The sequence below is a fragment of the Perca fluviatilis genome, chromosome 13, assembly GCF_010015445.1.
Source record: "Perca fluviatilis chromosome 13, GENO_Pfluv_1.0, whole genome shotgun sequence".
NCBI classification, from domain to species: Eukaryota; Metazoa; Chordata; class Actinopteri; order Perciformes; family Percidae; genus Perca; species Perca fluviatilis.
This window is the reverse complement of record NC_053124.1, coordinates 18,114,261-18,140,514: the sequence shown is the minus strand read 5'-3', so window position 1 is coordinate 18,140,514 and position 26,254 is coordinate 18,114,261. Positions and strand designations below refer to the sequence as shown.

General features: G+C 38.4%; 1 protein-coding gene across 1 annotated transcript in view; it reads left to right on the top strand.

Moving 5' to 3' along the window:
- necab1 (N-terminal EF-hand calcium binding protein 1) overlaps positions 1-24,128 on the top strand; it is a 45,286-nt gene extending 21,158 nt beyond the window's left edge. The window contains exons 6-13 of the mRNA XM_039821105.1: positions 7,213-7,349; positions 13,312-13,433; positions 14,777-14,853; positions 16,682-16,729; positions 18,762-18,874; positions 20,194-20,271; positions 22,346-22,437; positions 23,560-24,128. Coding sequence (XP_039677039.1) covers positions 7,213-7,349; positions 13,312-13,433; positions 14,777-14,853; positions 16,682-16,729; positions 18,762-18,874; positions 20,194-20,271; positions 22,346-22,437; positions 23,560-23,588 — 696 coding nt within the window. The 3' untranslated portion in view covers positions 23,589-24,128. The remainder of the gene's footprint in view (positions 1-7,212; positions 7,350-13,311; positions 13,434-14,776; positions 14,854-16,681; positions 16,730-18,761; positions 18,875-20,193; positions 20,272-22,345; positions 22,438-23,559) is intronic.
- Positions 24,129-26,254: the final 2,126 nt, after the last annotated feature.

Genomic DNA, 26,254 nt, shown 5'->3' with positions numbered 1-26,254 from the left:
GGGGTAAGGGGTAAGGTGCATAGTTCTGAGACGCTATATACATATATAAAAAAAAGAGTTAAGAATTATCAATATTATCAAAAGTATTACATTAAATATATTATATTATATTATATTATATTAAATATTAATATTGCACAGTAGGTGGGTAGAAGAAAGTCCGGGGGTTGGGGGTAAGACTGTGAAGTCAGTGTATGTGTGAGTTCAAAGTTGTTATGGCTTTTGGAAAGAAACTGTTCTTGAATCTACTAATCTACTAATACTAATCTACTAATCAATAAATTAAAAGGTTGCACCACACAAATTAGTTCTTATGTAGAGATTAGCTACACTGTTACCCCAAATTAGTTGACTTTACTAGAAATTTGCATGGAAACCAGTTGTCTTAAACCATTTAAGTTTTACACAAGGGGAGCCACCATAGGAAGCTGTTAACACAGAGCGGTAAGTTGTTGATGTAAGGTGTGATGTTGTAGACAAATCAAGTTTACATTGTCATTACTAAAAATTATTAGTAATATTTTTATTTTTTCATGTTGTCTAAAATAAGCATGTTAAGTTAAACATGCAACAAAACATTACAAATATAAAACATTAGGCTACTTACAACCACTAAAGTAAAGTTTCTTTGTTCTTCTTCTTCTTTTTCATCTTCTCTATATAAAAATATTTTATTTTCCTTTATGGCAGTATGATTTTAAGAACAATGTATCCAATATATTTGTTCCAAGAAACAAAAACAATAAAGGTAACACAAAACAGTGACATTTTCCAATGTACTGTGCTACACATTAAAGCTCACTCAGGAGACAGAGTTACTGATTTCCAATCTAATTAACACTATTTCACTGCCCATAGCCCATCAGTTCCCACCCGGGTCTCGGTCATGGTGCAACAATAAATGTAGATAAACATGAACACTAAATCAACCATACAAAACTAAAACCCAGGTAACATAAGTGCACACCCAATATTAACAGAACATTATTAAACACGCTATAACTAGGACAGAAACCGTTCAGAACATATATATTTTTTCCCATGAGTCTTTGCATCACTTCCGAACACATCTGACCTGACACTCAAAATGCTGTTTAATGATGATAAAAAGCGGTACGTCTTTTAATTATATAAAAAAAAACACAATATATAATTCTAACTACTGTATGAATCATAAATATATCAACAAATATATTTTGCAGTGAAGTTGGTAAAGACCATAAACAGAGCTGAATATTGAACTTATATTCATCAAGTGGTCAAAAATATGACTGCAAAAATATAATAATGTTGCTCCGTATCTGCTGGATGTGTAAATAAGCTAACAGTTTTAACAAGTTTGCTAACAAGTTTGCCATATTTGTCACATGTCCACATCAATTGGGTGGATGTGCTCTTGCTGCGTTCCATGCAACCCGTAACTCGTGTTATCACAACCTTCTACCCGTGAAAGTGCGCTGGAACAGCAGTCAAACCCGTAACTTACTACTCGTGAACTCGTACCAGATCGTTGTAAGCTACTCCCAGTTACAGTTTTGACGTCACACACACATAAACAACAATATCAACCCCTGTTGATGCTGTACAGACACCGGTGATTAACAGTGAGAAATAGAAACAAATATACATAAATAGGCAACGTAAAGTAATTCCGCACATTGTAATCAAAACAATACACATATGATTGTGTACTACTACAGGTTATGTTTAAAAAATGAAGCCCAAAATAGGTTGCACACTAGAAATCGCTAGTGTCAGTTAGCGCTAGCTAACGTCAATGGTAGGTAGCCGCTAGCTAACGTTAACGCTAGCTAGTAGGGTTTGTCGTGACTTTGCCTGGAACGCTACCAAGCCGTGAGTCGTGACTTGAAGTCGTACCTTTTGGGCTAAAAATTGTGTCTGGAACGCAGCATCATTGTGCCTCCCTGTCCCTCTTTTAAGACAGATTTCCACTTCCCCAGACACCTTCACTGTTATTCTTTACCTTTCCATTAGATGCTTTCAGACTTTCCTTTTATTCCATATCCTTCCACTCCCACCTGCCTTCAAATTAGCTTCCCTGTCCATCTCTCCACCTGCACCTCATTTCCTCATCAGGCCTGCAGCACACACAGTATCCCAGGCAGTTTGCCCAGGCAGTTGTCAGATCATTGTAGTTGCGTTGTTGCCATGTTTCTTTGCTGTCGCGTCATTAAATTGTTCTCATTAGCCTTGACTATCTGCATGCATTTGGGCCCTTCTTCCGCTGCCTTACACTTACCTGCCTGACAATATTAACTGAAAAGGTGATGATATGTCAGTTGCCGTGTTTCCATTAACGTGTTTGTATGCGCATTTTGAAGTATTGCATTATAAAAGCTGTATGAAAACGGCAAAATTAGACAAAAGGTTTTTACGCTGCCTTGAGGTAGTTTTTTCCTTTGTCGAAAAAGAGTTGATGCGCTAAATAGGACATGGAAATGTCTTTGCCGAATATGTTTTGGCATATAGTGAACATTTAACTCACATGACTGATCAGCTGTTTCCACTGTTCAACTCCCATGTCTTCGTCTCCAGACAACATGGTCTCATGGGAAGGCATATAAATAGCATGCCACCTTTAAGGACATTACCATTGTGAATAAAAAAAAAAAATTGTGGCCAATACTAGCTGAAATGAAAGAACAATTAACACTTGACTAACAATAACAATTGAACCAAATTCCTAAGACATCTCCACATTTTTCTCTCGTAGTGGGTTAAATGGCCAAGGCAAGTTTCCGCTCCGCTACCCCACTTGAAAGCCCTTTTTTATGACCCACCCACCTTCCACAACATCCTCATTATGTAGATCAGAGTGGTCTTAAAGCAGCATTCAATGTGGTGCGTACAGCAAAAAATATGTGGAATATATACAAATTACGTTTTCGTACAGCCTGTTCATTTGAACCTCTAGACGTACTGTACTTCTACTCAGTTTACTGGTGGATTACCACCATGCGTAGCCTATTGCGCCAACTTCTGACAAAACTACACTGTAGCCTTATTTGATTCGCTTCCAACCAATTGATGGAAACGTACCTAATTTGCATATACAATTTTCTAAAGTTTGCTTAACATTTGCTTGACAATCAAATGGAAACAGTTTTCGCAACAAGTTATTGCAGATTACTGTAACATTTTAATATACAGTACAGGCCAAAAGTTTGGACACACCTTCTCATTCAATGTGTTTCCTTTATTTTCATGACTATTTACATTGTAGATTCTCACTGAAGGCAATCAAAACTATGAATGAACACATATGGAATTATGTACTTAACAAAAAAGTGTGAAATAACTGTCTTAGGTCATCTGGCGCAGCACTCCATCACTCTCCTTCTTGGTCAAATAGCCCTTACACAGCCTGGAGGTGTGTTTGGGGTCATTGTCCTGTTGAAAAATAAATGATGGTCCAACTAAACGCAAACCGGATGGGATGGCATGTCGCTGCAGGATGCTGTGGTAGCCATGCTGGTTAAGTATGCCTTCAATTTTGAATAAATCCCCAACAGTGTCACCAGCAAAGCACCCCCACACCATCACACCTCCTTCATGCTTCACGGTGGGAACCAGGCATGTAGAATCCATCCGTTCACCTTTTCTGCGTCGCACAAACACACGGCGGTTGGAACCAAAGATCTCAAATTTGGACTCATCAGACCAAAGCACAGATTTCCACTGGTCTAATGTCCATTCCTTGTGTTTCTTGGCCCAAACAAATCTCTTCTGCTTGTTGCCTCTCCTTAGCAGTGGTTTCCTAGCAGCTACTTGACCATGAAGGCCTAATTCGTGCAGTCTCCTCTTAACAGTTGTTCTAGAGATGTGTCTGCTGCTAGAACTCTGTGTGGCATTCATCTGGTCTCTAATCTGAGCTGCTGTTAACTTGCGATTTCTGAGGCTGGTGACTCAGATTAATTTATCCTCAGCAGCAGAGGTGACTCTTGGTCTTCTTTTCCTGGGGCGGTCCTCATGTGAGCCAGTTTCGTTGTAGCGCTTGATGGTTTTTGCGACTGCACTTGGGGACGCATTCAAAGTTTTCGCAATTTTCCAGACTGACTGACCTTCATTTGTTAAAGTAATGACGGCCACTCGTTTCTCTTTACTTAGCTGATTGTTTCTTGCCATAATATGAATTCTAACAGTTGTCCAATAGGGCTGTCGGCTGTGTATCAACCTGACTTCTGCACAACACAGCTGATGGTCCCAACCCCATTAATAAGGGAAAAGATTCCACTAATTAACCCTGACAAGGCACACCTGTGAAGTGAAAACCATTTCAGGTGACTACCTCATGAAGCTCATTGAGAGAACACCAAGGGTTTGCAGCGCTATCAAAAAAGCAAAGGGTGGCTACTTTGAGGAATCTAAAATATAAGACAGTTATTTCACACTTTTTTGTCAAGTACATAATTCCATATGTGTTCATTCATAGTTTTGATGCCTTCAGTGAGAATCTACAATGTAAATAGTCATGAAAATAAAGAAAACGCATTGAATGAGAAGGTGTGTCCAAACTTTTGGCCTGTACTATATATAGCAAATCAGTAGTTTAAAACTATAGCCTGTAATTTCTAAGAATTTTGCAAGGATTTTACATGCAAATTTAGTAATGTATCCACATATCTATTTATGAATAGCTGGAGCAACTTATTCCCGGTTCTCTGCACTTTAAGGTGATCATTTAGGGAGCATTTCATTTCAGTCAGCTTATTTTTTACATGATTTGATGACGATTTGCAATCAGGATTTTAACCATTTGGCAGAAGGTGAGTTCTGATTGCATGACTGGTCAGAGTTTTGTAGTTATAGCCCTTGAAGTTTTTTTTTGATGCTAAACGACAGTGGTCACAACTGAAGCCACATGTGCAAAACTCTAACCACAGTCTGCATTACCAACAGTCACCTGAGCTAAACAGTTCACATCACCTGCAAAACTCACTCAGAACACAGGGTATAAACACTAGCATCAAACACCAATAAAGATCATACAAACTTTTCATCTTCACAGTTACAGTTATAATTTACATGTAATACAGTAATAGGTTTAAATTGATTTTAGCACCAGTGCACTGCCTCAATAAAGTAACTCATTCAAAATTTTGTACAATTGAGAATAAAAAGATCAAGAGAATGGCAAAAAGGAAAATATCAGACAGACCTTACGTAAGCTGTCTAAAATGACTGCATTGGTGAGTTGGGAACACAAATACACACACACACACAAAGGTACAGTACAGATCACAGGAGGTAATCTATGCTCATATTGTAGACAGGAGACTGACCTTTACCAGTTTTGTCGTGACTCACTCACTGAATGTGCCTGTGTGTGTTCTGAATGTCAGGGGATCAAACAATACCTAACATGACCGATAGCAATGACCGATTTTTTTTAACACAACACTGCAGAAAACAGGGATTATCTGTATGTTTGTTCAGAATTAAGATAGTTCTCACATTTTAGGACAAACTGTTCAATCTTTGGATGTGGTGTTGGATAGGGCCAATTGGGAAAAGCCCAAGTCTAAGGATCTGCTCTGTATTCTGGAGAAGAGTTCAGCTCTCTCACAGAAAGATTCAATATACTGTAATTAGGGTGTGTGTGTGTGTGTGTGTGTGTGTGTGTGTGTGTGTGTGTGTGTGTGTGTGTGTGTGTGTGTGTGTGTGTGTGTGTGTGTGTGTGTGTGTGTGTGTGTGTGTGTGTGTGTGTGTGTGTGTGTGTGTGTGTGTGTGTGTGTGCACTTCCGAAGTCTGATAAACAAATCAAGCTTTTAAAATCAAACCATTTTCATTGTACTTTTTCGATAAACACAGTAATTAGTAATAGACAAAACACTGAAATATATGTCCTGTCTCTCCTCCTCTTTCATCTTCTGTCACACATACACATTCCTATTCATGCATTAGTCATTCTCTAATCTAACTTGCATTAGTTGCATTGTTAGTCAAGTGTACAAACAGTCACGGTGCTTAAAACTGTGGGAGCAGGTGTGGTGTGCAAACAGCAAACTCTGTTGTACCGAGCATCATTCACTTACCTTCGATTGAAAACATCTCTCAGCCCTCCTGCTCTGGTCCAGGCATTGTGCAAATGACGTCTCAAAATGTCATTCAGAAAGTCATTCGATTATTCTTCCATCAGCTTTCTGAGCTAACAAAACAAATTGTAAATGTACCATTGATTAAAAAAAGGACAAATTGAAGGTGCAAAGCACGTTTATGTTATTTTACAAATATTGTTCATGTCGTTTACAAAAACATATGCACATACAGTACTTGTTGTGCCAATCAGAAACATGATGCACTACCAAGACTCAACAAAAGGTCAGATTATTCATCGTGACTGATGATGTCATCAGGGCATGTAGGCTTGAGCAGTAGGTGAGTTGAGGTGGGATGCCATTCCAGTTGTGAGCAAAATGACCAAAATTCATGCCCCTTGTCCTCCTTTGTCTTTGTCCCACAAGTCACGGGTGAAAGAACGAACTGTCGCCCCTCTTAATAACTATTTGCAAATCTTTTTAAAGTTTTAAAGATGGGGACATTTAACAGGTAGGGAAGGTTAACTAAAGACATTACATTACAATAGGCATTGAGTCACATCATGGAAACTGGGGGACCCAGTGTTTCTGAAAATACTGGGTAGGTCGGCCTCTGTTGCACTGATTTGGACAAATTGTTTTTATAACAAGTCATTTTGCAAGTTTCCATATTGATGAATTATCGGTGGACACCTGGGACAACACTAGAAATAAGTCCAGTTCTATGCTTTACAAAGTCTATTTGTATTGTATTAATATATTATTAGACTGTTGTAAACCAAACTAAAATAAAAATGCTATTCGGTGTGATTTAAATGATGAACAAGTAGAAATAGTAGAAATATATAGTAGAAACTATAAACTGGGATAGCATCCATTTAAGATTGTTGAAACACAATTTAAGAGGCAGGTTTCAGCAGATAAGAGATGAAGAGTGTAAACCCCAGATTGTTTATGTTCTTCTTCCTCGTTTTTTCTCCACTCCTGCAGCTGTCTTGTGTAATCTTCTAAATAAATTATCTGTTGGCATCTTTTAATTAGCAGAGGAAGTCTGGACATTGAGTGACTCTTGACTGGCATGGCACCATCCTTTCTTTTCGTCATTCCTCCTACTCTAACTCCTCCATCTCCTTTTCTTCCTCTTGATTGACAGGAATATCAGGAGTCCACCCACCTGGAGCAGTTTGTGACCCGATTCTTGCTGAAAGAAACGACTAATCAGCTTTATTCACTTCAAAGCTCTCTCGAGTGCGCCATGGAAACCACAGCCGAGCAGACTCGCAAGGAGAAGTAAGAATAAATCTTTCACAGACATACAATTAGTGGAGAAATTGTATTGTACAATGGCACCTATAATTACAGTTCTTACATCCAGTGTGACAATTGTGTCCAAACCACACACACAAATTTACATCCCACATTTTAGATTTAAAGTATGCGTTCATCCAAGGTGCTTTCCAACAACACAGGTTCCTAGCCTGTATTTGTAAAGACCACCTGCTCTTCCCTGTAATCCACCAGTTATCTATAATGATTTTTTATTTGATCGCTGTGTGACCTTCCTATGGGAAATAAGCATAGACAGTAAAATATATGGATCAATAGATCCCGTTGCTCTGGACGGAGACCAGTGAAGTCTATTAGAAGCACTTTTCCGGTGAAGGCTGAGCGTTACTGCGCAGCCTCCAACTGAGCTTGAAGACGTAAATGTGACGTGAGCAACCTGTCTGAAAGTTGGAAGTCTTCTGGTAGCTGTGCCAAGAGAAATCTCAATCATTCCCAATCTTGCAGAGGGTAGATATATGTAAGGAGATAACATAGGCTCAGGCTAATTATTGCTAACTAAAATGCTAAAATGCTAGTTAACATTAGTAATTAAACTTAAACAGCTAATGTAAGTCGAAACTGCCTGCGAGCTTCTCCTGTACTATACGGTAATTCCTCTACTGTGCGACAGTAAGTCGCGTGGTTATGACACAATCGTTAGCCTATGTTTATAAAAACATCTGCTACGGAGCCATAACGTGAGATACAAGGTAATGGAGCCTTTTATACATTGTCGTGTTTCTTTAGAAATAAACAATGGACAAATAGAGTCTTTAAACGCTTCAGATGTAAAGTTGTTCGCTGTCAAAGTGACGTCAAAATGAATGGCAGTCAATGGAATGCTAACAGGAGGTGATCATTTGGTAGCATCAAAATGGCTCCATAGGAGGTACGCGTTGTGGAGAGAGACTTACCCCCTTGGAAATAATGTATATGCATGGAGGGGAATAAAAGGGATTGCGTAGACTTGGGAGAAATAAAACATGGAGGCCAAAAAACAACAAAATACAAGGAGAGATCTTTTAATGTTCTGTGTTCTGAAATCAAAGTTACATGTATGTCAAAAGATATTGGGGACAGAAGTAATTCACTGCAGTTAAAAATAGTAGCCTGACTGCACCACAGAATATCAGAAGGAAAACAGAAGGACCTTTTCACGTTGATTAATTCACCTCGTTCTTTAAAACTGCCCCAATAAATATTGTATATTAAGAATAGATTAACTGACTTTATATATGAGTAACATTCATAGTTACAAACCCACCATGAATTATTACATAACAACTCTGTAGTTCCCCTCAACTCTACTCGAGTGTTTTAGCATCTTTCAACTTTGTTTGGTTTTACGACTTTACCAACTTACTGTTTCGGTTTACTCTCACAGCTCTCATCAGTCTCATTTCCAGTCACAGCAGGCTGCTGGCACAAAGTTAGCAACTATATCTTGTAAACATAGTTTAGCATTAAGCAGCTAAAGAGCCAGATATTTCGCTCAGTAGTTAACAGAGACCAAACCAGAACTACAAGGAAAGTCAATATAAGACTTCCTGTCATCAGGAATATACTTGACATTCCACTTCCGGGATTGCTCCGGTGCTGCAGGATATTCCGCCAGATGTGTGTATTTTCTGTTTCCGATTTCTTTGTGTTGGAATTTTTTAATTTGAAGGATTTATGAGGACTATTTTTGACTGCTCCTCAGATCTCTGCAGGGTAAATTGAGATAGCTAGCTAGACTATCTGTCCAATCTGAGTTTTCTCAGCACAACTATTTTGCAGCGGCTCTGTGCGGAGTTTAGCACCGCCCATGACGATACTGATTGGTTTAAAGAAATGCCATCACTCCAGAGCACGTTTTCCTCCTATCCCCGAATGCTATGTGGAGTAGCCAGACCCTCCTTCAGCGCGCTTTAGAGGATGGTCTGGCAAAATGAGAATAGGTGGACACAAACATGACTCCAAATCAATGCTAATGTTACTCTATGCCTGCCACATCAACTTCAATGTCAAATGTTATGTTTACAGCTTGTTGTGCTTCCCCCATGTGTCCAAAAAAATGATTTACTGTAATGCAGGCTTACTGTAAGATGTTACCTGATGTTACCTTAATTGAACACTGTTTGCTGTCACCCCCACAATGGGCAAAATGTGACTTTCTTTACTGTCTTTAAGTCATCAGTTGTTTGTGGATCAAAACACTGAAAGAAATCAGACTAAAGGCTCTGACACACCAACCCGTGTGTGTGTGTGTGTGTGTATGTGTGTGTGTATGTGTGTGTGTGTGTGTGTGTGTGTGTGTGTGTGTGTGTGTGTGTGTGTGTGTGTGTGTGTGTGTGTGTGTGTGTGTGTGTGTGTGTGTGTTTGTGTTCCGTCACCTGTCACTTAAGCTGCAGCTTCAACGACTGAGCATTGATTGTCTCTCTCTGCTATTTCTATTTTATTTTTTTTGCTCTGTGGATCATCAACTGAGGATGCTGACTTTTTTTCCTGGGACATTTAGCTTTAGCCTTTAGCCTCAGGCTTTTAGCATCCTGTATGTCATAAAGTGCATATTTACGAGCTTCTCGTTATTAAAATGAGTCCCTGAAAAAGTTAGACAAAAAACATTGTTTTTAACAAAACTCATGGAGGTAAAGTTAGCTTAATTAGCCAGCTAGCTACAGGTCATAACATCTGCTAACAACAGACAATTTTCAGCCAACAAAATCAATGATCACTGTTTAGAAAGGAGAAGCTGTTTTTTTCTGCCACTTTCTAAAATCAAGGACCCGTTGGTTTGTAAAAACACAAAGCAAATTGTTTAAAAAATACTGACCCACTAATTAACTAGTATATTTGTCTACATTATCTCCCCAGTTGAAAAATTATGCCAAAGTATTTCAACATTTATCAAATGCAGCTCTTTTGCAGCATTTAACAACTTTCTTAGCAATAATATTGGTTTTGTCATCATGTTTTTGCTTGAGTTCAGTTTAAAATGATTGTTGTATCCCTTTTCTCACCATGACCATGTTAACACTTACTTTCACTGGCAGAAAATGATGGGCTTTGAGAATTGACATCTGAGAGTCTCTTCCTTTCTTTTCTTTAGTTTCTTCACCTACTATAAATGTTTCTTTCTCTTTTCCCCTCTCATGTCATTTCAAAGTGTGACTGTCCCTCGCTCCCAGAACAGCTTCTTCTCTTCCAGCATCTGTCTCTGAATTGCCGCACTTGAATAATTCCCCTGTGCATCTGAACACAACACTCTGTTCTTCCAAACATCTAGAGGATCTGGTTGTTTCTCTGGTGGCTTTAAATTGGTTTCTGCGGTCATTTTTTTGTGTGAACAGGAAAAAACAGGAGATCAAATTCATGGATGCAAGGTATGACTCAGAGCTGAGCTTGATCTTTGTATTCATAAGTCGTGTGGTTCATTTAAAAAGTAATATTACTTTCCTCTTGGTAATTCGTTGTTATTTGCCCAATAGATAATATTTTTTTCTTTAATGCATCCTTAATCTGCTGGCTTTAAAACTAAGTCATGAGTTGGAAACAGAATAGGTGAAACATGGACAATAAGGAGCTAATTCTAAATAAACCGACAGGGATTTTATTATTTTAGAAAACACATAGTCACAGATCTTCAAATTTAGATTATAGTTACCTTACTCTATATGAGATGTACTGTAGTCAAAGCCCAAAAGCCAGACGTTGAATAAAGATTAGGGGATTAGGGGTATAGTTGAGAGTTAGATGTGAAGATCGATGTCTGTAGTACGCTAAATATAAATCTACAGCTAGCAGCCAATAGTGTGACAGAGCTAAATTAAAAACAAGCATAAAGGAAAAGACAATTAATGTTGTAAATATCTTGCCATGAATTGCATTTACCTGAAAGATATAAACATGAACTATTAAACACTTTAAGGAATAAACCTGAAATTGTACAAAAATATCAGTAGGGTGTCTGAAAAACTGATCACAAAGCACCCTTTTTACTCTTACATTTGCAGAAAAATCAAACACCCGCGTATAAACATGTGCATGCGCATTTACCTGCGCGCAGACACATTGCCAAAGGGTCCGTGTATCATCTGATCATTCAATTATTCCATTTAATCTGGCAAACCAAAAACGAAATAACGAATCAATGTTTTTCTGTATGTACAAAAAATTTAAAACTGACGTTTGTTTCGTTGCTTTAAGCTCGAAACGGGAAATATAATAAACAAGAAAACCAAAACAAAATAATGGATCAAATTAAGTTTTCTGGGTTTTTTTCTTTATTTGTTGTAGTTGGTCCATTTCCCACGGTGCCGTTCTGCTTGCTTTGCGCATGCGCAGTGGATAGTTCCAAAAAAGCGAAGGGTCCGGTCCCAGTTGGTCAAACTTTCCAGTTCAAATGGCACTCAAACAGTAAAATCTGCCTTTATTGCATTTTCACAAATAGAACAAAGCTTTCACAAATTTCAAACAGTGTTTTTAAGACTCCTTAGACTCTCTGGGATAATTTAGTTCAGATTTGACAAGTCTAGGTATTGTGGTTTTGGATCTGGACCTGGTCCAATGTGGTCTCTGTGTGAAAAAAACAGTAAAATCTGCCTTTATTGCATTTTCACAAATAGAACAAAGCTTTCACAAATTTTAAACTGTTTTTGGACCTGGTCCAATGTGGTCTACATATGAAAGAAATGGTGAAATCTACCTTTATTGTGTTCTCATAAAGACAATAAAGCTTTCACAAATCTAAAAGTGTGTTTTAGACATAATTAATAATTTACCTTAATGACTAACACTCATTCAATACAGTAAGAGGTTAAAAAAAACAGAGGATCAGCAATGTAAATTGTGTTTCCCTGCTGAATCGGACAGTTTGAGGTTCCCCTTAAATTTCCCCTTAACTGCCGAATCGGAAGCTGCGAATCGGATGCCAACTTCAGCGTCGTCATTTCTCGCATCTTTACTGAGATCTCATGATATGGCATTCCATTCATAAACATGTCCTCAATAAAAGACATGTATGGTTCGAGTGCCATTTGAACTGGAAAGTTTGACCAACCGGGACCGGACCCTTCGCTTTTGGCGCTCAGCGACCTACTCCTTTGAAACTATCCACTGCGCATGCGCAAAGCAAGCAGAACGGCACCGTGGAAAAAAAAAAAAAAACAACTTCAACAAATAAAGAAAAAAAAACATAAAACTTAATTTGATCCATTATTTCGCTTTGGTTTCCTTGTTTGTTATATTTCCCGTTTCGAGCTTAAAGCAATGAAACAAATGTCAGTTTTCAATTTTTTGTACATACAGAAAAACAGAAAAACAAAATATTGATTTGTTATTTCGTTTTTGGTTTGCCAGATTAAATTGAATAATTGAATGATCGGATGATACACGGACCCCAAAGACACCCTGAGGTCTTCTCAAAATACGGGACCGAACAACTTGACAACACGAAGATAAATCTTAGGTGATGTCACCCTGCGGCTGCATGTACCTTGTCACTGGCATTAGCATCACTGTCAGACCAACACAACATAGGCCTACAAATATAACGTAAGCCCGGACAACTTCAGACTTGAGCTTGAGACTGTGTGCTTCGGTCACCTGGTGCCATCTTAAATTTCAAAACATTATCCCTCTTTTTTGGCCTCTTTCTTTGGCACAAATGAGTCATACAATAAACTGTTCAAAACGCACTTTCTTTTCAGGTTCTATTTTATCATTGTTAATGAAATTACAAAGTCACATTGTGTGTAAGCCAAGAATTTTGTGGGATCCATCTGTTTATGTGGTGTGTGCAGTGAACCACAATAACCACGGAACAACAGGTCATTTAATGTCAATGTTACTATGTTGACATTGTAATGCAACTGCAACAATATTAAAAGAAAACAGGCTAAAATTTGTTTGATGTCTGATAATTATCTCCCTGTTTGGACTCCAGACAGGGCCCGCTGAAGCCAGAGGTTCTGTCCATCCAGTGGTCAGGTCGTCGCTCCAATCGGAGGCTTCAGAGAAACTGCAGCCTCTCTCCCAACAACCCTCTCCTCAGTCTTGTCAATGCAGGTGGGTTTGAGTTATGTTGTCTCGTAGATGCCAGAAGCAAAAAAGCCGAGCACAGGAGGAAAGGAGGGAGGTCGTGCAGGTGTGAGAAAGAAACTGACAGAGAGAGATTGAAGTGGATAGTTTTGTTCTCATCGTGCGCTCCTGTGTGTCGAACCAAAGTCATTGAATGCTCTGGCACTTTACTGTTGCTCACGGGAGGTTTGAGTGTGGGAGATGTCAGACTCAGACCTCAGTCTCGAAACACCATGTGCTGTGAGTGTGAGTGTACAGTTTCACTTTCATTTTAAGTAGGAGAATCATTGAACACAAACATGATATACATACCAGGTGCTACAGTATACAGTTAGATAATCAGCAAAGGGCTCACTGGTTTGTGATGCATAAGTGCACCAGCCTGCAGTGTGTTTGCTGATGCTTGTTCGGCTCGTAATGCATCGTTTGCAAGCATACGCTTTCTCTCGTGCTGCAAACTGCCTAAACAGTAGACATGATATTTCTCCAATATCAGGCAGTGCAAAAATCATTAAGCATGAATGAATACAGAAATGACCACAGAGTCATTTACCCCCAATGTAAATGTTTTAAATTGTATTCTGACTGACACAATTACGACTTTTCTAGACAGGCAGCCTATGTATGTAATATTTTATGTAATATTTGTTTGGCTGTACAATGGTATGTGCTGTTATTAATGGTTTTTTACTGCTGTATTTTTGTAAAGACAAATTTTGGATTTAGGGCCATCTTAATAAACTTGACTTCCACTATGGTGGATGATAAAGTTGCATTGTATTATATTTTCAAAGACAATTCTGTAGGTATGATATTAAATTACGCTGTTATACAAGCTGTACACTTAATACTTTACATTGTAGCAAAGTGTAATTTCTTCAGTGTTGTCCCATTAAAAGATATAATGAAATATTTACTAAAATGCGAGGGGTGTACTCACTTTTGTGAGATACTGTATATATATATATAAATGATATACTGTATATACTGTATATTTATACAGTATATACAGTATATCATTTTTTTTTGACTCAGTTTCTCCAGCTGTGGTTGCTGGGAGATTTGTGGTACAGCTGCAGAGCTTCTATAAACTTTGATTACAGGTCTCAAAGCTTTTCTATTGAATGGCATGTCTGTACATTGCATTACATGAAAGGAAACCTTGAAATGCCTTCTGGGACAGTGCCATTATTTTAGAGGTATTTAGTTCAAACAATCATTGGAGAAAAATATGGTTAAAATAAAGTTGATATATGCAGCACCTTTCAAACCTTCACCTTCACCTGTTGTTGACTCTTTCTGTCTGAAACCCATCCTGCCTGTGTCTCCAGGTGTTTATGAGGAAGACAGCCAGTGGATGATCCAGGTAAACAGACTGCAGAGGCTTATCGACCGTCTAGAAAAAAAGGTGACTTCCTTTCTTTCTACCTTTTCAATACTCCCCTCTCCTTCCTGCCTCCTTCTTTTTCTTTTTTGCTTCTGTTATTTTTATTTTTATCTTCATCTGTCTCCTGTCACCATGGCGGACATCTGGTCTTTACATCGTTTTGTCAGATTAACCACAAATTTTGGCAAGTGGACTCACAACAACATCAACAAATCTCAACACAACAACACCCTCCCACGTGCGAACACATACACATATGTACAGTACACGGGAAATATCCGCTGCATACAAACTCTCACAGCTGCTATCTGTGTTTGTTGAACATAGCATAGATATCTGATTTGATAACTTAGATTTTTCTTAGTTGTTTATTTTACTAGGCTACATTTTGCAAACAGAGTTTAGTCCACAAGGAACTAAAATATAAATCGAGTGATTGTTTTATTTCTATATATAAAACAAGCAAATAATGAACTTTTGAGTTGAACAGTTATGAATAATCAGTCGACATATGTGAAGCATTGACAAGGGTCAAAGGTAGACATTGCTTTAGTTTAAAGTCTCACAAGCCAAAAAAAATTGGGATCCACTTTGGTAGATGAAAGTTTAAACACAACACAACAAAGTCTTTAAAGCAGCAATAATCTATGTTTTTATATTTAAAGGCACACTATGCAAGATTTGTACCTTAAAGTGTCCATATTATGAAAAAATCACTTTTTCTGGGATTTGGGGTGTTATTTTGTGTCTCTGGTGCTTCCACACACACAAACTTTGAAAAAAATCCATCCATGGTGTTTTGAGTTAGATACGGTTTCTGAATGTGTCCTGCCTTCAGTCTCCGGGTGAGCTGTTCAAAATCGGCACGGCTTCCTACGTCACAAGCCGAAACGAGCTGGCTAACCGCAACCGTTAGCATGCTAGCGTTAGCAAAGCACTGCTACAACACACACAAGTTCACCATAATCTACAAAAGAACTACTTACATGTGCTCCCTCGTTTAGAAGAAGTCTCCCAGCTAATCCTGCCTTGTAACTGACCAAAGTTGGAGAAACAGCCTGTCTTTTACTGTCTCTAGAGTTAGCTAGCTGACATGATCTACATCTGAGCTACTGCGCATGTGCGAATGCAATCAAAGATTGTACAGAAGAAGAAGAATGTAGCTAAAACAGAAACCAGGTGAAAAGAGGAGCTGCAGCAGGGAGAGAGCTGTGCAGTACAACAAAAATATGGTGTTTTTTGAAAATTAAACCATGTAAATCTATTCTGGTACAACCTTCAAAGTCATTTCGATGGTAAACAAACTCGTAGTAGGGCGAATCATCCCGATAGCAAAGCAGGGGGGGACGCCGCTGGCAAAATCAGCAATGCAGGTTTGAGAAGTAGCGCCCCGCCAAATCTCGCGAGAATCACGACTTGCCTTACGTCATATACATCAACAACATATAAGAAGCAGCCTCTATGGAAGACACTAGCACGCATTTCAGACGTGAATCATGGCAGAGTAGATGAAGAAAACGAAGAAAGCGCGGTTGGAAGAGTTAAGGAAAAGAAAACGAGAAACTGACCGCGTGAGGAACCGGACAAGAGTCCATCTCGGTCAGGCCCACTCACAAAAAGCAGCAAAGGTAATGTTAAATACAAGTACTCCACAGCGACTCTAGGGGTCACTGTTTGACAAAAATTGAAACTGCATAGTATGCCTTTAAATATGGATCACATTTATGTTGCCCCCTAGTGGCCAGTTATTGCAGGTTTAAGAAATTTAGATAGAGATTGCGCAAAAAAGGGGGCAAAGTTTGGCACTATTGGGGCATCATATCATTGTAGGCCTATGTTTGTTCTGCAGGAGATTCGTCTGGAGCCCGTTGAAGAGGAGGTCTTGGAGAGCAAATCGGTTCGTTTCCTGACCTTAATCTACTTTTCTACTGTTTTTGCTGAGGTGTTGTCCACTCTGTTCTCAAGTGGTTGAGTTTTACTGAAAGGGAGGACACTGATAATAATAACCACTCAGTGGTTGTCATAGCAACAGCAGGGCTGAAACTTGCCAGAAGCGTATTTTCTCTTCTTTCTTCCGTCTTTATCTTTAATCTCTTTGTGGCTCAATATTAGACTTGGAGGTATGTGGATGTTTGAGGAAGAGAGAGTGTATATTCGAGTGGATATTATAAATACAGTACAAACACTATAATAACAGGACATAGCCTATATTTGTTTTAGCTACCCATGTGTGTAAACCTATGGCTCATTAATTGTCCTCCAGGCTTGTACTCGTGTGTTTTTAGCATGCAGGTGTTTATGTGCATGTTATCATTCCCTGTCCTATCATTTCTTGGCTGAAAGACTCTGTAGCTGACGACACAGCATATCAACACAAACACTTGCAGAAGGATTTCTCATCATGAAGAGGAAGGACATTTATAGTAGAAGATTCAAGATTCTTTATTGTCACTATCATACACTACATGGAAGCGAAATATTGTTCTTCACAGCAACATACACAATATGCTTTTACAGTAAAAGATTCATAAAGAAATTGCTAAAAGAGACAGATTAATCACAGATAATAAAGGAATTAAGATAATAGAGAGGAGTTTTTTCCTTTTTTTAAAGCTCATTTGCAGAGTTTGATTCCAAAATAAGGAATCCAAAACCAATTATTACCAGTATTATTTTTTTAAAAAAGGTTAAGAAAAACATGTTTTAAGACCCTTCATTACTAAGTATTGTTGGACACACATTGTATGTATATTTTTGAACAACTGAAAAAAAGTTTAGGTTACTGTTTTTTAAATCAAAAGGATGTGTGGGGGATGTTGCCATTTCACTCAATTCAGTCATTTCCAAATTTCACTTTAAAGCTTGTGTTTTTTAGGGGCGACCTCTAGCTCACCCAGTAAAGTGTGTGCCCCATGTAGGAGTCCTTGGCAGCGGCCGGGGTTTGAGTCCGACCCGCAGCCCATTGTTCCATGTCGTCCCCCCCCCACCACCTCTAATTAAAAGCCTAAAAAATGTATCTGCCAGTTAATCTCATAATTGTTTTGTCTTTAAAAGAAAATAGTGAAAATTACAAGATTACAACTTTAAATCTCTTTTTTTTTTTCAGCCACCATTCCAAAAACCAAAGAGATCCAGTTCAATATGTTATAAAAGAGAGAAAAGTTCATATGAAATCATCATAGTTAGTATCACACTTTCTATACCAGTATCACAGCACAACAGCACAAGTGAAACCATGCTTATAAATATTACACTGTCATATCTCATCCTGCAGACGTCTCAGCTTGTGTATTTAAATGGCGTGTGCAGCCGAGAGAAACCACTGTGTGTGTGTGTGTGTGTGTGTGTGTGTGTGTGTGTGTGTGTGTGTGTGTGTGTGTGTGTGTGTGTGTGTGTGTGTGTGTGTGTGTGTGTGTGTGTGTGTGTGTTTCTCCCAAAATTAGCCTCTGAGAGAAGATCCTAAGGTGTTTTATCAGTCACACACAGACACATCACACATCATTAACACAGACACACACCTTAGGCCAACGAGCAGACTATTCACTTCCTGTTCCCATCAGCCTCTCTGCCTCTGTCAACAATTCCTCATCAGCCACAGGAAATTATTAGCAGGCTTTTTATTGTCATGATTATGGAAGGTCTTCCTGTTTCTTCTTCCCTGCCGTTCACACCTTTGTAGAACAATATTCAGATGCTTTATTTTTGTACATTATCAAAGTGTAAGAAAAGATTATAAATGTCCCAGTGTTCACCCGACAGATCGTCATCAATCGCCAGTTTTCTGTTAACTCACTGAGTCAATGTGAAACACTGCCAGATTTCTGAACGTCCTCCACCAGAAATAAATTCTGACCTTCTGACTTTGCGTGCGTTCACATTTGTTTGTGTGTGACTGTATGTGTGTTTCTGTGTGTGTTTTGTCTTTACAGCACATCCTGATAGTCCAGAGGCAGCTGCCGGTGCTGGAGGACGAGCTGGAGGAGTTTCGTTTGGCTCTCAGACAGTACATGGAGTGTGCCTGCGCCCAGACTGGATGTCTACAGTCAGCTTATATTCTTTTTGTTCACATTGGATCAGAGTTGTTTTTACTGCGTGATATTTGTGTTTTTTCTAGTTTGTAAAGTTTTTGCCAAAGTTTTTATGAAGAGGGGCATGAGAATAAAAGAGACATCCAAAAGAAAAAGTAAAAAACACTCCTCAAAATCTTGAGCAACATTTCAATACAGAAACAACACATATTATACCTACATGTGCTCACTGTATCTGCAGCATAATGTGTAGAATAATGACTCAAATCTGCATGGACTTACATCATCCCCTCTGTAGCTGAGAGTTTTCCGCATCTTTTTCAATGTGGAAATCAAGGATCTACAGTGTACGGCTGGTAAATGGTTTATTCCTATGATAATCTCAGAAAACTTCCTAAGATTACAAGCAACATTGAATCAATCATGAAACTTTAAAATAGAAACATCATTGAATTGGCTGTAAAGGCCCTGACACACCAACCCGATAATCGGCCGTCGCACAGTCTGGCGAGGACAGTGACTCGAGTCTGTTCGGTGTGTTCTGTACCGTCATCAGCCGGAGCGGCCGTCGGCCTTCATTTTGGCCGATTTTACATTTTGAATCAGTGGGTGGGCAGTCGGACTCAATGACCAATCTGATTGGTGGAGTGCTAACCTGGAAATGACGAGCAGGATGAGCGGGAGAAACACCTCTCAAAATCTGACGAAAATACTTTAAACTGACCTTTGTCGATCTGAAATGAAGACAGATTCAGCAACTGCATGGCCTATTTCTCGCTTAAAATGTTTAAAGAAACCCGTTTCGGTGAACAGTCTGACTGCCATTTCTGCCGACGGTCGGCCGTTGGGTTGGTGTGTCAGAGCCCTAAGACGTTTTGGCTCTCCTGTCAAAACTAAAGGCTTTAGTGTAGCATCAGACCGTGACGCTTTCGGTCAATAGATAAAATAATTTTGTTTTGTTTTTATTTCAAACATTAGAAATAACTCTCACATGAACTGTCACTTTGGGTTCAGACAAAATCCAGCAGCCCAAAGGACAGTATGACATTTACAAGCTTTGTCACGATCGTTTCTCTAAGTACTCAGTCATGTTTGCTCATTTTAAAATGAGACTAAAACCCTCTGACAAAACACTATATAATCATAATTTGAGGGTGAAGCCACAGAAAACATTATTTGATAGATTCCCATTGCCTGCTCACAGTCAGTGTGTGTCAGTGTGTGTCAGAGTGTGGAAAACAGTCCAGACACAGAGGCTGTGCTAGGGGACATGATGTCGCACACTAATTAGTGATTGCATAACTTGTGCTCTCTCCTGTTTTGCATTTGGCAGCATCGCAGTTCAGCGGCTGGCGAATGAATCACGCTTCATTCTCTATGAATTCTGGGAGCACAACAACGTGTGGAAGAAGTAAGTATTTTGCCTGCACATTATGCAGCACAACTAATGCACTGTGGCCTGTTCAAATAACCCCCCCAAATTATGTTCTTTGCTCAGCTTGAACTCGCTGAGAGGTCTGGTTCACACTGCAATTAGTGATGAGGTACAATGTGAGGCAAACCTAATGAGGAAAACAAGAGTGTCACTACAGCAGTGGGAGCAGAGATACAGAGAGAACTAGTTAGTCTAGTTTGTTATTTTCTATAGTAAACATTCAGTAGCGGAAGAAGTGCTCATCTTTTACTTAAGTTAAAGTAGCAGTACTACAGTGTAGAAACAGAAATACTTTGTTACAAGTAAAAGTCCTGTAAAAAAAGTACAAGTATTAACATCAATATGTAATTAGGTGCACCCGTTTCAACGCCCATTCAATTGGCTGATAACATTATGCAGACCCATTTCAGAATGAAATATGTATAGAATCATATATACCATATATAATTAGGGTTGGGTATCGTTTGAATTTTTACGATTCCGATGCCGAACCGGTACTTTTAAAATGATTCCGATTCCTAAACCGATTCTTGAAAAACTGAAAAATGACATCAAAGATGTAATATGTTTACTAGCGATCATGTGCAGTGAATGGTTAATATGCTTTTACATCCATTTTGGCCAGCCCAGAGGGAAAATATGGCATTTTAAAAGTAGCCTACATTTACGGTAGCTAGCTAACGCTAGACTACAGAGAAAGGGTGATATTTTTACGTCCGTTTTGGAGTGACAGAGGGAAAATATTTCAGTCGACACATTAAGTCGAACTGAGTAGGGAACTTGGTTAACATGGTATAGGATTTCTACTGGTTAAAAAGCGCAGGAACCGGTTCCATAGTGGAACTGGGTTTCGGTACCCAACCATATATATAATAATATATATTATATTACTTGATTATGATTAGTGATGCATTAATGTTGCAGCTGGAAAAGGAGTAATAATTTGAATAATTTTATATACTGTGTGGTTGCTAAACCTAATAATCAACATCATATTTTGTAAGTTGATTTCAAATTTGTATTAATGATCTAAATCTGCAAAGTAACTAGTAAGCTGTCATATAAATGTTGTAAAAAGTACAGTATTTACCTCTGAAATGTGTTGGAGTATTGCATTCATGCATGCTCTTGGGGGAATCACTGGAATTGTTGGGTCCTTGTAAATTATAGAGTGTGGTCTAGACCTACTCTGTAATCTGTAAAGTGCCCTGAGATAATTCCTGTTATGATTTGACACTATAAATAAAATTGAATTGAGTAGAAGTATAAAGTAGCAAAACATGGAAATAGTCAAGTAAAGTGCACATACTGCAAAATTCTACTTAAAGAGCAGCTATTATACTACTTTTCTGGTCTTAGTTTTTGACTCCTATAGAGCAGCCTGACATGATTCACCGCACAATAAACTATGTAGATCATCGGGAAACACTGCGTTATCTGCAGCTCGTTCAACATTTATAGGTAAAAAAAAACGAAGAAGCATAATATGTGCTCTTTAAGTACAGTACATGAGTAAATGTACTTAGTTACATTCAACCACTGTCAAAAAGAGGATGTAGAAGGTGTCCATATTTTCCTTTTATGGTAAATTAGACTTTCTCCAGTTTTAAAAAGAACATAAAACAACAGGCTAACAAGCAGGTAAAGGTAATGACATTATAAATATTTGTAGACCAGGCAGCATTTACACTGATGGAGTACTTCAACTCTAAAGTGTTTTAATCAGACATTCAACTCTGCTACAAAGGTTGGTCAAATTGCATTGGACTGCTGGTATGCCAATACTATATGTTTAGTTATGTTTGCAAACCAGCTTGCTTCAAATTGCCTCTTGAGGTATGAAAGTAAAGTATTAAATATTTTGATTTCAAAATATTTCATACTTTACTAATTGAATTAGGGACTTTATTTGACTGTTTCTGGGATTTTAATTAGTTGACTTTTGATAGCAAATAGCTTTGCAAAATGATGTCATGAATAAGTAAGTTAACAAACATGTACCTTATCCATGACAACCAGTGAGTGAATCTTTCTGTTTTCTTCTGCACAGTCACCTGCAGACCAACTACAGTAAGACCTTCCAGAGGGGGAACGTGGACTTCCTGGAAACTCCTGAGAGCATCACCACCATGCTGGTTCCTGGTAAGAACATTCATTAAAGCTCCTGTCTGACTCTCTATCCACATCACACTCAAATCTAACACATCTAATAAAATCAATGCAACTTTCACCTCACTCATCTTATACATCTAAAGGGTAAACTCTGCAGCCTCAGGTGCCCTTTGGTACATCTATCATCAATCACGAAGACACGCTGTGCAGACAAACGATATTCAAACCCTTGGCTTAGAGCATGATTTTAAATTCTAGTCAGAATGCCAACGTTTTCAAAGATACCAAAAGTGTCATGCATCTTTGATTTGAGTATTTCGTCTTACGAATGTGATAATGTTTCAATGAAATGCTGGAATAAGCACATAAAGAATGTATGATTTGGATCAATATTGAGCTTGATGGTTCATTCTTAACCTTGGAAACAGTTTGACCAAAAAAATAAAAGAACAGAAAACAAAATATCAACACAAGGTCCAACTGACCAAAGCTTTCAACCACATCTCATGGCCTTCCTCGGGATGAGGTTGATTAGTTATCTTGGAAAATAATTTGTTTATGTAACTTAATATTTATGATATCAAATTAAATAACAACACTTTAAAGTTATAATCTAACTTTTGTCAATCTGCACGACAACGGCAACTCCGGAGGAAGGCCATGAGATGTGGTTGAAAGCTATGGAAACAAGCAAGTTGCGCAATGCAATTGCATTGAGGTTTCTTTTTTTGTATTTTTTTGGGGGGGAGAAGGCAAACTGGAATTGTATCGGCTTTAAAGCTAACTATGTAAAAGGACATTTAACAGTCAGATAATTATCTCACTCTTCCACCTTTGCCAAATCAAACCAAACATGTTAGACTTTAACTCCCTTTCATTTATAATAAGTAAAGCTTTTGTCCACTTTTTGTCCTTTTTTCCCAGCACTTGTTTTTCCTACATTATTACATTAAATTGATCTTAATTCAGTCTCACAAGCATCATTACCCGCTTCACATAACCAGCCACATGCAGCATACAGGGCAGTACTGAATAAATGTGTCAAAGCTTACACAAATACACACAGCCACAGAGGAGAGCGTGCTCAGTTTCTCATCGATTGGGGTCATTTTTGGGGGGTAATTTCTTTCTTCTTCTGTGTCTCCTCCACAGCCTCATGGTGGGTCCTCAACAACAACTGAAAGTGTTGACGAGCACCCTTCGCAGATTGCCAATTATGGGTGCAGAGAGCAATCTGTCAATACATCAGAAGTCCACAGCACACACACACACTCTTGAAGTCATGGTGATTAGTATTTATGACCTCCATGTTCCTTCATAGTTATAGGTGGTAGTCTGAAATAGTCCACGTGTTTGTTTATACTCCTAGACGACGCTCTGACGTCTTAAAAGCAATTACCTCATCAAACAGAGACCCATCTGATGATCTGACATCATCACTGTTTGACGTGACATCATCTGCAACCCGGGGTAGATCATGAGAACTGTGTGTGTGTGTGTGTGTGTGTTTGTGTGCGTGCGTGCGTGCATGCATGCATGCATGTGCATATGTGCGCGTTTGTGTGAGGGAGAGAGAGAGGGAAGGACAGACATAATTGTATCAATTGTAGCAGCTCTGGGGAGCTAATTAAACCATTATTCTGTTGTTGTTGTTGTATTCAATGTGTGAAATAAGATACAAATCTGTTCATCACAAATAAAGATGCTATATTGTTGTGTAAGTCATGTGTATCTCTTTCTCACTCTTTATCTGGAAATTACCTCCACGTTTTTTATTTAGCATGGTTATTGGTTTGTTTTGTCTATTTGGTGATGCAAATTTGGAATGTGTGCCTTTACAAGTATCAGGGATGGATACTTAATTCCTAATCTGACTTGTGTGTTTGCAGAGTCAAAATGATGATTTAATTTGAGATTATAAGTATTTCAATGTAACAAAAAGTTGACAACATGTCATTGTTGGTCTGCTTCTCTCTGTGTGTATTCAACTCCTAATGGTATTAGACCATAGCCCACACTCTTAAAGCTGTTTTAAAGCTGACCAAAGTGCTGTCAATAGCACCACCATGTGGACAGGTGGTGTCAAGTTGGCATCTCCCCTGAGATTTACAGGAGACATCGCGCCCATAGACAGTATATGATCACGCCCCTGTAAAAATCTGGCCGTTACCCTTCCGGGGCTCCGTACATTTGTAACTTTAAAAAGATGATTTTATTTCAGTTGTTGTGATCATAGGTTTTCGAAGATGCATATTTTTGCTCCTTAACCACGACTAGACTTTTCTGCAGATTTTCAAATGTCACGGGGGGGGGGGTACATTCAGGAGCATATAGTAGTACGTAACTGATTTTATTGATATTTAACTTAAGATAATGATGGGTGTGGAAAAAAAAGTTCTCTTAGGTCCAATTCAGTGGCTGGTTCAGACCAGACTGAGGCTCTGGCCAGAGGTTTATACAAAGCTAAAGGAATCAACAGAATTAACAAAAGCTGAGAAGACGTTCACTCACAAGACAATTTGCATAGACCCAATAACGTCTGCTTAAACAAAAAAAAGTCCTTTGATTAGATAAGGTGTGTATCCTTGCTGGAGCCAACTTGGGCTCTGAACAAAAGGTCTCACTAAACAAAGAGAAATGCTTTCTCTTGACACTAATAATCAAACCAGGATACTAACTATTAACAGTTTGTTAATTAGGTAAAATAGTTTCAGCACAGTAGAAATGTCGTTCAGAACAGCAAGGACTTGAACAGTGAACATAAAGAGAATATTAGGATGATACTAAAACATTTTTTTCATTTCAATTCATTTTCTTCTACATGGGAAACAATACCTTCATATATGTATGTAGAACTGCATTTCGTTAGATTTGGAGACAATATCTAAAAGTTTCTATTCTCTATAACAGGTTGGGGTTGTAACCTTATTATCATTTTAGGGTAATAATGATGAAAATAAATAGTTTTTTAAAACGCAGGCCGAAATATTTCTCTGGTTGCAGGTATTTTATTATTAAGATAAAATGATCTTAGCTTGGTACACATGGACAGCAACAGCCCTGTTCATGAGAATTTAATCTAATAATAAAGTCGTACTTCTGGTCACTAGACTTTCATCAGGACGTACAGTATGTTTAGCTTATAATGATATGCATTAGAGCACACTATTGTTTTGTCATCAGTTTCTGTAATATGTTGTATAATAATAATGTTTTGTTAATATGTTGTATTTGTAAAGCTTCTTATGTATTTGGTCCTAGGGACCTAACAGGAGTGGAAGAAGTATTTAGATCCCTTGCTTGAGTAAAAGTAATACAACAATATAAAAAAGATTAATTAAAGTGCTCATATTATGCTCATTTTCAGGTTCATAATTGTATTTAGAGGTTGTACCAGAATAGGTTTATGTGGTTTAATTTTCAGAAAACACCATATATTTGTTGTACTGCACATTGCTGCAGCTCCTCTTTTCACCCTGTGTGTTGAGCTCTCTGTTTTAGCTACAGAGTGAGGCATCACACTTCTGTACCATCTTTGTTGGGAGTCGCACATGTGCAGTAAGTACTGCTAGCTAGTCAATTGTAGAGTCTGAGGGATTGCCATGCTAGCAGGTAGGCGAGCATTATAACGTGTTACAAAGTGATGCATGTCCATCACGGAAGTAAAGGCTGGACTACAATAGAGCTGTTTGGAGCAGTTTGTGAACAGTGTTTTCTTTTGGAGATGGTAAGTCCCTTTGGGGTGGACTTTGGGCTTTTTCACTTTGTAAACTTATAACGTGCACAAAAAAGATATATAACACAATAAAGGAAATGGAAAAAAAAAGCATAATATGAGCACTTTAAA